This window comes from Caloenas nicobarica, chromosome 2 (assembly GCF_036013445.1).
Source record: "Caloenas nicobarica isolate bCalNic1 chromosome 2, bCalNic1.hap1, whole genome shotgun sequence".
NCBI lineage: Eukaryota > Metazoa > Chordata > Aves > Columbiformes > Columbidae > Caloenas > Caloenas nicobarica.
The window spans coordinates 138,744,984-138,757,589 of NC_088246.1; the positions used below are offsets into that span (position 1 = coordinate 138,744,984).

A 12,606-nucleotide genomic window follows, 5' to 3' on the forward strand; every position below is an offset into this window, starting at 1 on the left:
TCAGTTTCAGAAACTCACTGGGAATGACAAAGCAAATAAAACAAAGTAGTTATGTTGTTGAAAGCACCTTCATGCTGTTTCATTAGCTTACAATTCTGATTTTCATTTAAATATAATAAACTCAAAATGAGTTAAAATGAATGTGGACACTATATTTATACTTCAAAATATAAATTAGAGATTTATAAACTCTGTTTTCTAAAAAGGTAATATAAATTTCCTATTCCTTTTACATTTTAAGGGAGAGTGATCTGAGTATTTGTCAATGTCATTTTAATGTATTACAACTTTTGTCAAATGCATTATTCACAAATGTGTTTGATGATTTGCTTGTTTAGTTCGGAGCAAACACTTTAACGTGTAAGGTTGGAAAGATTATTCAAATCTTATTATTCTATTCAACCAACTCTGGTTGAGAACCAGAAGATGGCATGTTTGCTGAAATATGCTATTCTAGCACTTTAATTAGGAGAGACTGGAGAAAATTCTCTCAGGGTTTTGGTTAGACAATATTAAGCTGTGGTATAAAAAAAAAAAATCTAAATTAATGGAGGAGCACTCCCTCTGTGCAAGATTAGAGTTCAGACATGAACTGCATGCCTGCAGCTTGGGTCATTTTGCTCGAAAGCTGGGAAAAGTTTAGGTTTTGTATGCTTTTTACAGCAAAGTTGCAAAAGATAAGAAGAGAAAAATAGCAGATTTCTGAGATTTAAGATAGCAGTAGGCTATTTAAAATAAAAATCTGAGAGCCATATGCTATTTAGAGACTTGATAGTGGGACCCATTGGAGGCCAAGGGGCACGGATGGCTCTGCCCCCACTGATGCTTCTGTCCTGGCTTCTCCAGTGCAGCCCGCGGCAGATGTGAGCACAGCAGTTCCTAAAGCTGGAGCCTGAGCTGTACCTGATCTGTAGATTAGTGGAGTTCAGCAAGCCAAGCTGTTAATCTCCTGCTTTTCAGGAACATGATATGTATAGTTATTTATGCTCACATTGATACTCATGAATGTAAAAGCAAATGTGATGGGAACAAAAGGAAACCATTAAAGTAGAAAGAAAAATGAGACTCGTGGGAACACTGATTTCCAATTAGAAACACTGCACATCTATTAAAATTTTAGCTCACAGAGGTTAATAGAAAATGAGATCAAAGGCAGCATGTGTTTACCAATGGTAGATCATGCCAGACTAAGCTTCTTTGATGTGCAAACAGATCTGAATAGGAAATGCAGATCTCATCTATCTGAACTTCAGGAAAATATTTGATGTGCTGCCACTAGGGACAATATCTGTTAGATGGATGAGAAAGGAACTCATAAAAGAACTGTAGAAGTGCCTGAGATTTGGAACGGGGCAGATGACAATGTGATTCTGCTGGAAGGAAAATGACTATGCTGGAAGGAGATTAGCGGTTGAGATCCTCGAGGATTTGTGGTGGGTTTAGTCATCTTCTGTAACAGTGCTTACACCGTTTCTCCTCCCAGCAAGGGTTCCTGAGTTTTTTGGGTTTTTTTTGACCAGATGCCCCAGGGCTGCTCAGCAAACAAATGCAACTCTGCCCTGGACCCCAAGCTGTGTCACTCAGCTGGGGGGAGCCTGTGTCACAAGCCCTTTCCTTTCCTCCTGGGAAAGTCCTCACCTGCGCTGCAAGTGTTTGCTCCAGGGGGCATTCGGTACCCCACAAGTGCAGGGATGGTGGTGCCTCCCACTTCCCTTGAGCATGGACACTTTCAGAAGAGCTCCACAGGGCCACACAAACACCACAAAACCTGTTGGACCTAAGTCCAATTGATAGCACTGCCAGGTCATCTTTTAGCTGCTAAAGAAAATAGGTTCCTGTGTTGGGTGGAAGCAAACGATGAACATAGAACGATAGCTTTAATTCGTAACCTTAAAATGTTATTTTTAATTGAAATTGCAGATGTGACAAAGCAGAAGACTGCAGTATCATTCAGGAGGAACTAGAGGACCTTAGGGCATGGAGTCACAGCAGTGTGATGAGCTTCCATCGAATACGTTGTAAGACCATGCCCTTTGAACCTACAATGAGATTTGTGCTACAGACTGGGAGTTTGTTATTCAGGGAGATGATGGACCAGGGGGTTATTTTCAAAGTAGCAAAGGTACCTAGAAGGTGGTGTCTGAGCTACTTCTAGCAAAAAAGAGGAAACTTACAATGACATTCTCCTTGTGAACTCTTTCTGGAAGATGGCATAAAACTCTTGTCCTTTGCTTTGGAAAAGAGAAGCAAACACAAACCAGTGCAGAGAAGGCAGACATGATGAGGGAACTAACAGCTTCTCTTAATGAGAGAAACACTAAAGAGTTTAACTTAGTCTAGCAAAATCAAGGCTGAAAGAAGGAGCAATTATTCTATATAAAGCTATCAAGACCAAACCTCAGGGAAGGAAAAGGCCTTTTAGCTGACACAGCACGACATAGGAATAAACTGGCCATTAATATTTTTGGGCTGGAAAACAGGAAAAAAAAGTTAACTATCAGGGAACAAGGTTGTCTCCCAAAGAGGCAAATAAAACCAAATGCAATTTTAGGACAGCAGCTAATTGGCAAATGGAAGGGCCACCTTGAACACTGCCATCCTGCAGCAGGGAAAAGAAGCCATAAGACATTTCTAATTTGCAGCTGGACATAGAGAAGCCCAAGGGATACCAATTGCATGGCCGTAAGTAAAACCACCTCTTCTCCTCTCACCAGAAGAAATTGCTATCTAAGCACAGGCTATTAATGCTGGGTTTGAAAGGCCAGTCCTACATCAATAAAAGTTGTTTCTTTGCTCTGGAGTTATAAGTGAAACTGCAATCAACTCTCTTTAGCTCCTGTAGACCCACCTGCTGCTGCTCCTCAAAACAAAGAAAGGCAACAAGAGCAAGAAGCCCACGATGAGTAACTGCTTAAGAGTGGTTGAACTATTGCTTGTGGGGGCATTTCATCTGTGCTGCCTTGGCTGTGGCTGATGACAAGTTGCTACACTTCTGATTAATTTCCAAGCTACAAAACACTACAAGCATTGTGCAGACCACAAGATGGCACAGCTGTAGTGGCTATATAGAACTGGATAAGGAAGGCCGGCATCAGCAGATTAAAAATAAAAATTCACATAGTATTTAATATCAGTTAGAGATGGGTGGGAAATGAGCAAAAAATATCCTGTTCTGGTGACAAAGCTCTTCTTTCTAATGAAGTGTTCTCTGGGCCTATAAACAACAGACAATGCTGAAATCTTTTCTTTTCAATGATCAACTGCTTATATATTTAAAAACAAACACAAAAGCAACAACAAAATATTTCAAAGCAGAAAGGACTTTTGAACAAGGAACAAGTTTTGTCTGAGATGTAATAGAATCCTGTGACTTTAGATTATTTTCACTCAAGTGTTACAATGATTATGGAATAGTTTTTTTATGCTGGGGTTTTTTTTGAAGCTGGAAAATTCTTTAATACCAACAAATTCTGTAGACAATTCCATTTACAACTACTTTCAATTTTTGAATAGCAAAGGAATTTGAGAATAATCCTTAATTAGTTTTCAGATACCAATGACCTTTTGGTAACAGTCTTTTTATGAAGCAATCCACAAGGCAATGAATGCACTCTCTGAGTCAATAATGTTAGTAATATGGATTTATGGGACTCAGATTCACTGCTCCAAATGACCCAGAAAGTATTATGGAAAATTACCCCAATAACTACTCTGGCAGCGTATCACAAGGAACTGGAAAATATAGGTTTATTTTCTCCAGGATATTTGCTTTTATTATCCCCTAACTACTGAGGAGATGATTTGAGGTAATGAGAAGCAGACGTATATTGAGGACTGTGCAGGGAGGTGGAATTTCATTATGTTTCTGTTGTGGGGTTTTTTAACAAAAATGATATGATTTCTGTCATTCACCAGTGAGTTTTGCCATTTGTCCTGCAGCTGTTCAGCATCTAGCATAACAGAGTGATGATCCGTGATTAAGATTTCTAGGAGTGTCTGCAATAAAAATATTAACTTTCCATCTGTTTATGTGCTGCCATATTCATCAATAATTTTCACAAATGGCAGAGATTTGGAACGGTCCGATTATGGCAGAATACTAAAAATATAAATCTAAACTCATATAAAGATTGATATATGCCCATCAGAAATATCTGTATCTAGTAATCTAATCAATATCCAAAAAGGAGTAAAATAATAACTTTATTAGTCAGGTCCTCCTGTAGAAAATCAGAATTCCTGATTAGCATCCAAATGAAAAACTGGCATTTCCAAATTTTCTATGTTTCATCCAGGCAAATTGTTCTCTGACTCGGAGAGTGAGGAGATTCACAAAAGCCTGCATTTTTTTAAAATGAGATCTGAAACTCTGATTAGCAAGTTTTTCATTTGGGTTGACAGTCTTCCTTATTTGAAGTGGGAAATGCCTGTGTCTCTTCTTGCTGTGCTTGCTGTATTACTTATTAATACAAGGAATGTAAGAATTTAAGTGGCTGATTTTCACTAATAATAATGGACATGATTTTCAAAACAGCCTAAGGGATTTGAACACATAATGTTCTTCCCCCTCTAATTCTTCCCATACTTCTGTCATTATCGTCCCCTGCTGTATTGTGTCTACTTTAGAGCTCAATCCGCCAAACACTGAATGCAGTTCCAAGATGCCCGTAATGATGCGGGGGGCTGAGTCTTCAGATTAAAATCTTTCCCAGGAAAAGAATGCACACCTAGAGCTCTTTAGGAAAAGAAAAGAAAACGTAGAAGAGAAGACAAGACAGAAAAGGAGAGAACAAGTAGTGATTGATTCCTACAGCTCTCCTGGTAACTGAAATGAAATGAGTCAACTTCTTATCTCCTGCTGTCAGATCCTCTACTCACACCAGCAGCATAGCTTCAAGAGGCTCTCCAGAGCTCGAAGACTGACACTGAAGAAAACAATTATTCTTTTGTTGTCTTAATGTAAATCAGCACAGAAGCAGACCCAAGAAGAATAACTGTTTGTTTATTTTTTAACTGAGGGTAAAAAGGACTCTCTAAAATTTAAGAGAAAGGATAAATGTCCCATGTAGAAAACTCAGTCTTGCAATTCTCGTTAATTTTAATGTGATTTGTACAATCAGTCCCTTAATGCTAAAAAATGCCTCTCACAGTGAAACACATACGATGTCCCTGGTTTTTTATCGCATCCTTTGATGACGAAGTTTGTGTATTTTGGCCTTTGTAGAGAACACGCATCCTAAAACGCTGTTTACAGTTCCCTGTTACTGTTGCAGTGAGTGAGCACATTTTAAGATCATATGCCTACTTGTAGAATTTGGTTTTCCTGCCCTGTCTGCATATACTGATGAAGTAGCCCTGATCCTTCTCTTCTCCAGACTGAACAGTCCCAGCTCTCTCAGCCTCTCCAGGCCAGATGGGGCCCAGTCGCTAGTGCTGCACCGCAGGGAATGATACTGGGACCAGTACTGTATAACATCTTCATCATTGACAAGGATGATGGGACAGGGTGCACCCTCAGCAAGTCTGCAGATGATTCAGGGATCCGGGGCCTTCTAGGCACTCCAGTGCTACTAAATTATTTGTCTAGGACTCTACAAAAAGTCTGCAATATGGCCAGGATTTTAACCTTGTTGTCTTGGGGCTGGGCGAGCATCGTGGTGTTGAGCCAGCCTTCACAGGCCTGGCTCCAGGATAACAACACCAGTGGGATGTGTTTGTCCAAATCACTTACTGCTCAGTCTCAAATCCCATCTGTAAGTAGAACTTCGCTGGGAATATTTTGTGTAGAATTTCTCCAAAGAAGCACAATATTCAGAAGCAGGACAAAACTTTGACTTTCAGTACTGGAAATTATCTAGATTTCTAGTACAGAGTTGCCTTCGGATAGAAATTTCTCCAAAGCTGCACTCTGTTTGAATTATAGGTTTTGGTTCTGTCATTTAGCAGAACTGATTTTTTATTTCAAGTAAACACCTATTAATTGTATTCATTATTGACCAATTAATTGTATTAATTATTGCTAAAATCAATAACAGAGAACATCACACCCTAATTCCCCTGTCTTCCTTTTCTAATTTTGTTGCACTGTTCTCCTTAGCCTGGGGCTGAACATGGTAACACCTGGGGAGCAAACAGAGTAGTAGCAGCCTGGGAATGGGAGAGAGAAAATTCTTTGTTTCACAAAAAAATTAGAATAATACAATTTTTCTAAAAAATATTTCCAATTTTCTCAAATCCAGCTATCAAAATGAGCTTGAGATGCTCTTCTCAGATCTATGATCTTGTTATTGGATTCATGTAATTAAATCCCTGTTGCATATGAAGGATGATGGCCTGCACCTAGGAAAATACTTGAACACCTAAAGCAGAGGTTAGGTGCCAAAGCTTTGCCAAAGCCTAAAGCCATGACTCCGTGTCTTAGGGCTCAGAGAGTCTCCCCCATTGCTATACTGTCTGTGTGTATATGCACTTACTTCTGGCCCAGTTGTGATGCAGAAAGCCTTTGGCATTTTTCTCAATGGCAGTTACTCTTAGGTTGGCATTGGTGGGATAGTACATATGCAGGGAAGAAAGAGGAAACAGTGATTATTTACACACCCCGACAAGCCTCAAGCACTTCAATAAATTAACCAGGGTCCTAAAATTACTCTGTAGTCAATGGCTTCTTCAGAGCAAAACTAGACCAGGACTCTAAAGACAGGCCTTAACTCTTTGGTGGAGCCTCACTCCCTTCTTCAGCTGTATGGAAAACTGTCCTCTCAGTTTTACAAATATTTGACAAATAATTAGTGACTAAAGCTTTGCAATAAAAATAACCTTACAATCTCCATTCTGAAGGGAAACGGAGCTGTGGTGTATGGGCTGCTCAGGATCATTGTTTATATCTGAGTCTGACAGGTACTGTGAACTGGACCTCTTTGGGTTTGGATTAAATGGGAAATTATTTTTAGCTGCAGACTAACAATAGCAGTTTCCCTCTACCTTTTTTTTTTTCTGGGAATGTTGCAAACACAAAGAATGAAAGTGCTTCTCTACTGTGCTGTTGCATTGTTATGCTTCTTATTTCTCTGTCATGTTTTGATCTCTTCCTTTATTCCTTTTCTTAGATCTGACTAAATGTCTGACTTTGCCATCCAGCCACACAGCAGGCTTTTTCTCAACATGAGCCGTAGTCTCTGCTTGATGCCCCATTATGGTCATTTTCATTATGCTACTTGCTTCCAAATGCCTCTGCAGGGCTGATCACAAACAAAATGTGCATAGGAGAGGCTATGTGAGATATATTAATTATCATTACACATCTCATGCATTTCACATGTCCCTAAAAAGTTGTCCTAAAAGCTACAAAATTGCCTCACTCTACATGTGTGTAAAAAATATGTGTGCTACGTCCTGCAAGGAACAACCGATATTCCAGGTACAATGATGTGCATATAGTTTACTTCGGCACTTTTAATGCACTGCTGTGCATTACTGACCCAGAACTGTTTAATCTTTACTGTGTTTATCTTTATAATGATACTGTTCTATCCCAGGAGTTTTATGATCCTCCAACAGATGGAAAAGGAGTGGGGAAAGAGAGACTGAGGTTCATAGCTGCTGGTCTAAAGTCTTCCTGAGATCCCAGGAGATCCCAGGCCTGGCATTTCCCACTGACTGGGAACAGTCTGTCAAAGGCACCAAACTATTAAGAAAAATTAGGCTTGGGAACATACATGAAAACTGGATTGAATGAGTAGATCTTCGGTGATTTTTTTTTTTCCAAATACTTGTAGGAAGAGCATACAAATAAACAAAAAGAACAAAATAATGTTCTGGTGCAAGCTGTATGGTTTCCTCCTGCAGGAGCTCTTACCAGTGTGGAAGCCAGCATCTCCCTGAATTCCTCGTGTGTCATTATGGCTTTATCTTACCTTTCTTTTCCTGGTGATTTAGAAAAGAGCTCCAATGCGCACAGACTGCATCCAGGTTCACCTGCTGATGAACAGCCTACATCCCAGTTTCCTACACTGGATTGCTGTTGGAGTGCACTGTGGCTCCAGGGAAACTTGTGTCTGGGTTTCCTTTCCACCAGAGTGGAAGGTAAGGCGGAGGGGAGCAAGGGGCATGCGGGAGGACTCAAGTCTTGTCCCAGGAGGGATCAGGATGAGGGTAAAGTGAATTCCCAGAGCTGGCAACTTTGAGGTGCTTTTCATCCGATGAACTAGACATAGCCACGTACTCCTGCATAAGTGGTTGACCTAATGCTTTTCATCACTCCTTTTGGGATTCAGTACATGTATCCTTGCTTGTATCCTTCAGTACATCTATCCTTGCTGCCACTGGCACAGATACAACATGGAAGGGGACTCACTTTTCCATCCTCACGATCCCATTTGTGGAAACACTGAGCTATAATAAACATACTGGAACCTTACCTGGGTCAGGTTAGTCCATGTGCAAGACACAAAAGAAGGGTGGCCTCTAGCATCCTCTGTTACTGCTTCTATAACAAGTCATGGCCACACACATACTAACCCTGAAATTTCTCTGTTGTTACGGCTTAGTGATCTGGAAAAGTCACAAGGAATCTGTTACAGGGGGCAGCTCCTGAGTACTCAAACTGGAGCATGTTTTAGGGTTGACCTATAAAGCACCAGACCAGATGTTCAAACCAAGATGAAACTATGTGTTTCGAGAGCTGAAGAGAGACATGTTATTATGCTAACCCTACTCTTTTCATAGGTACCAATCCACTCCTACAGCCAAAAAAAAGGACCATAAGGCTGATCCATTTCCTCAGCCAAGAGCAAACACTACTTTTCACCACAGACCCATGGGGTACCCAAGCGTGGAAGCTGTTCTTCTGCTGGAAAGGTTATATTTTGACACAAGCATTATATAGTGCTTTTCCTGTCATTTAGAGGCAGCGCACATAGCTAACCATCATGGAATGATTTAGAAACTTGATTAGACAGTTAGGCAGCTTGCATTTCCTCAGTAAAAATAAGAAGCTTTGCTGTCTATCTCAGCGCTGATGGCTCTTGTTGCACAGCCCACTGCACAGTAAGCGTAAGGTAGCACTGGCTGCCAGTTTTCACTTGTTTGTTTTTCCCAGATAAAAGGGCAAAATCATTAAATACTGACTGAACACTTCATTTCACATGAGCGAAGATGTTGGTACAGTAGGCTGCTTTCTAAATAAAAGTTTAAGGATGTGACACACGGCATGAAAAAGAGCAAGCACTTTTAGGTTTTATCCTCATCCACACACAAAACAACTATATTTCTTGCAGCAGGTCATGAGCAGCACATTCTGTGGCTGCAGAAGTGAGGGTATCAGTGAGTGCTGACCTCACCTGGGAATTTCACAAAAGCATCATCCTCCCATGAAGGCAGCAAGTACCCTAGTACAATAAAAGGCCTATGACTTATTTTTGCTTCTTATGGTTTAATTTTTGCTCTAAAAATAACAGGATTACACTTTCTTTTTCTTACTGTTTTTAAGGAAGATTTTTCTAGACAAAGTTAAAATAGTCACAGTAAATGTTAAGACTAATCGATGGGGAAAGATAATAGTCTTTCCTTCCAAGGTAATAGTCAATCAATAAAGTTAAATATATAAATTATTATTGTTGCTGTTAGTATAACAGTTAACAAAAAAAAGTCCCTCTATAGTCTAAGGAAGCTTTTCCTTATCTCCACTCACCCTTCTGGCTCTTGAGACAACCTTTGGATTGTTTTCTTCTTTTGTCTCTCTGGAATGAAATACATTCCAATACTTTAATCATAAAAATCAGATTAAATAAAAATCTTTCAGTATTATTAAAAAACTAAAGTAGCCTGAGATGATTTTTCCATCTCTTTTTCAAGCCATCTTTAAAAATTTCTCACCCTGTGAAATTCCTTATCTTTCCTATTGGAGACTTCTCTCTCTTCTCTCTCAGGTTTTCTTCTGAAACATGGAAATGGAGGCGAAAGAAGCAGGAGCACCCACGCACAGCAAGTCATGCTGCAGCCAAGGCTTTTCATACATTAAGGTGTTTTAAAGGGAAAATTTCCCTCTGACATTTGTCCTGGAGGATAATATTGTCTATAATAATTTATAATAATATATAATGTATAATATAGAATATTATTGTAATATATAATATATAATCACAATGCCATGCGCTGGTGGTACGTGGCAGGAGAGCAAAGACAAAGCCCCTGTTACGCAATGTCCATGCAATAACCTCTTGGCACGTGTCTGATATACCACGGGGTGGGGGAGTTTCCCTGAGCGCTGCTCTCCCCCTCACCCCGGCATCCTCCTCCTCCCCTGCCCTCACCCCAGAGCCCGCTCCTGCCCCATCCTCCAGCCCCCGGCTTGCTCCCCTCCAGAAAAACCAGCACTCCCATGTCCCCACAGCCCCTGATTTTGGGCCAGGACACCTTGAAGGGTGTGTTATTTTTAAGGACCTAATTTTCAAGCCCGAGTCCTTTTACAGAGCGCAGTTTATCCTGGTGTCTGCACCAGCCATGTGGAAGTACATTTACACCCCATCACCCCTCCGCGCCTCTGGGACTTCAAAGTGTGTTCGGTTTCGGGTCTTGTGGTTCAAGAAAGGTCTCCCCCAAGTGACCGTATCGAAGGGCAAAGCCGCTAAAATGGTGATGAAAACTTGACCTGGCAGACTGCAAGAACCAAGTTTCTCCCGTGGAGAGAAAGCAAGCCTCGCCGCGAACACACGTTAAAGATGCAACAAGGCGGCTACAGAGCAGGATGGGACAAACTGCCCCCCGTACCCTCAGGGGTGAGAAGCAGCAGCACCAGTCTCTCCTCCAGCCTCCTTTGGGCGGCTCTGCCCGCGGCAGGCGTGGCGGGGCGTGCGGCTCAGCCCCCCGGCAAAGCCACCAGCCCCGGGGCCGGGGGAGCGGTCGGTCCGCCCCCGCCATCCCCACCGCCTTCCCCGGCCCCGCAGCTCCGGGCGGGGTCGGCGGCTGCGGCGGGCGGATGGCGGCGGAGCCGGGAGCGGGGCTGCGCATCTTCCGCGATGTGAGTACTGGCATCCGCGACACGAACCCTCCCGCCAGCAAAGGCAGACACTGCAGGCGGAGGGGGGAACTGGGGAGCGGGAGGGCGCGGGCGTTTTTTGGTTTTTTCTGTTTTGCCTTTTTTCCTTGTCTTCCCCCCGCTCCCTTGTTTGTTTGGTTTTTTCTTGTTTGTTTTTTTTTCTGGAGCCGTGATTTTCTCTCTGAGATGGAAGGGGTGAAGCCCAGCGAGGCTGTGGGTCTTTCCTTTTCCCTTTTCCTTTCCCCTTCTCCTTTCCTTTTTTTTTTTTTTTTTAATTGTTTTTACCATTTAAAATGCTAATGGGGGGAATGAGTTTGCTTCCGATGGCGTGCATGTGTGAGGAGACCAGGTTAGCAATTGGCGATGCTTAGGAGAGGCGTTGACTGATAACGCTGCCACTTTTGAAAAGACACTGCTTGGATTTTTTTTTTTTTTTTTTTTTTTCTGGGCTTTTCGCTGAAGAGTGTCTGGGTTGATGTGCTGAGTGACCCTGAGCCCTTCAGCTCGGTAAGGGGGAGCCCAGCGAGGTGCCCTCCTGTGCACTTGGCCATCCCACCCCTCAGGGCTGCTGTACTAGACCATCACCAAGGGCTCAGCATCTCACAAGATGCAGCTGTAAAGTTTTTTGTCTAAACTTGCCTAGCACAGAGCACTTATTGGTCCAAGGTGAGTTCTGGATAAAAAGCAAACTCCTGCTCAAAGATCTCCAAAATATCCTCTCTCGATGAGACTTACAAATCTTCAGACCAACTCTACTACCAACTCTGATTTACTGCAGACCAACTCTTATAACGAGGCTAGTCCACAATATCAGCTGGAAATGACATGTTCTGTATTAAAGCTTATATTAAGGGCTCTTTATCTAAATATTTTCTCTAATGTGCCCACATACACTTCCCCAATATTTTCCCCAAATCATTTCAATCAGCCCCCAATGAAAGCCATATCTGTTCATCTCCTGATTGCTCTAGGCTCGATGAGAAATCATTTAAATTAGACTCTCTGTTGACTTTTATTATATCCATTCAAATGTATTATGGAAAATGCAGCTTTTTGGTCTTGCAAATACCTCTTTTAAGAGAAACCAGACAACTACAGGCATACAATACAAAGACAGAAGAGAAACCCAGGTTGTCAGGAAACAGATAAAAGACATTCAAATCAAGCCAGCTCTCCAGTTTCACTCAGCACACTGGGTTGGGAAACTGCAGATGGTCAGAATACCTGATAAACTGAAAACTTTTCATTTCACCCACTATGAAAAATTTATTTAAAATGAAAATTGTTGGGTTAGTTTTCAGCAATTTCTTAAACCAGTGTCAGGTTCATATTCATGGAAAAGCAGGTGCCATTCACAAAACTGGCGAAAGGGAGGGAGAGAGGCTTCTGCCATATTTCTGCTCTTGCATCTGGAAGAAAACCTTAAATTCAAACCTAGTCTCTGTCTGCTTCAAAGCAGGGACAGGACCCTTGGGGCCCTTCCTGCTGTGGGAGTACACTCAGGTCGTAACTGTTTGAGGGTCTGCAGCTCTCTGATAACCCCCCCAGTGAAGTCCCTCCACTTGCGTAAA

At 41.8% G+C, this 12,606-nt stretch overlaps 1 protein-coding gene across 1 annotated transcript in view; it reads left to right on the top strand.

Annotated features, from left to right (window-relative positions):
• The first annotated feature begins 10,953 nt into the window (after nucleotides 1–10,953).
• The window catches only part of NECAB1 (N-terminal EF-hand calcium binding protein 1), a 59,059-nt gene continuing 57,406 nt past the window's right edge, over nucleotides 10,954–12,606 (top strand). Inside the window, exon 1 of the mRNA XM_065629336.1 lies at nucleotides 10,954–11,017. Coding sequence (XP_065485408.1) covers nucleotides 10,976–11,017 — 42 coding nt within the window. The 5' untranslated portion in view covers nucleotides 10,954–10,975. The remainder of the gene's footprint in view (nucleotides 11,018–12,606) is intronic.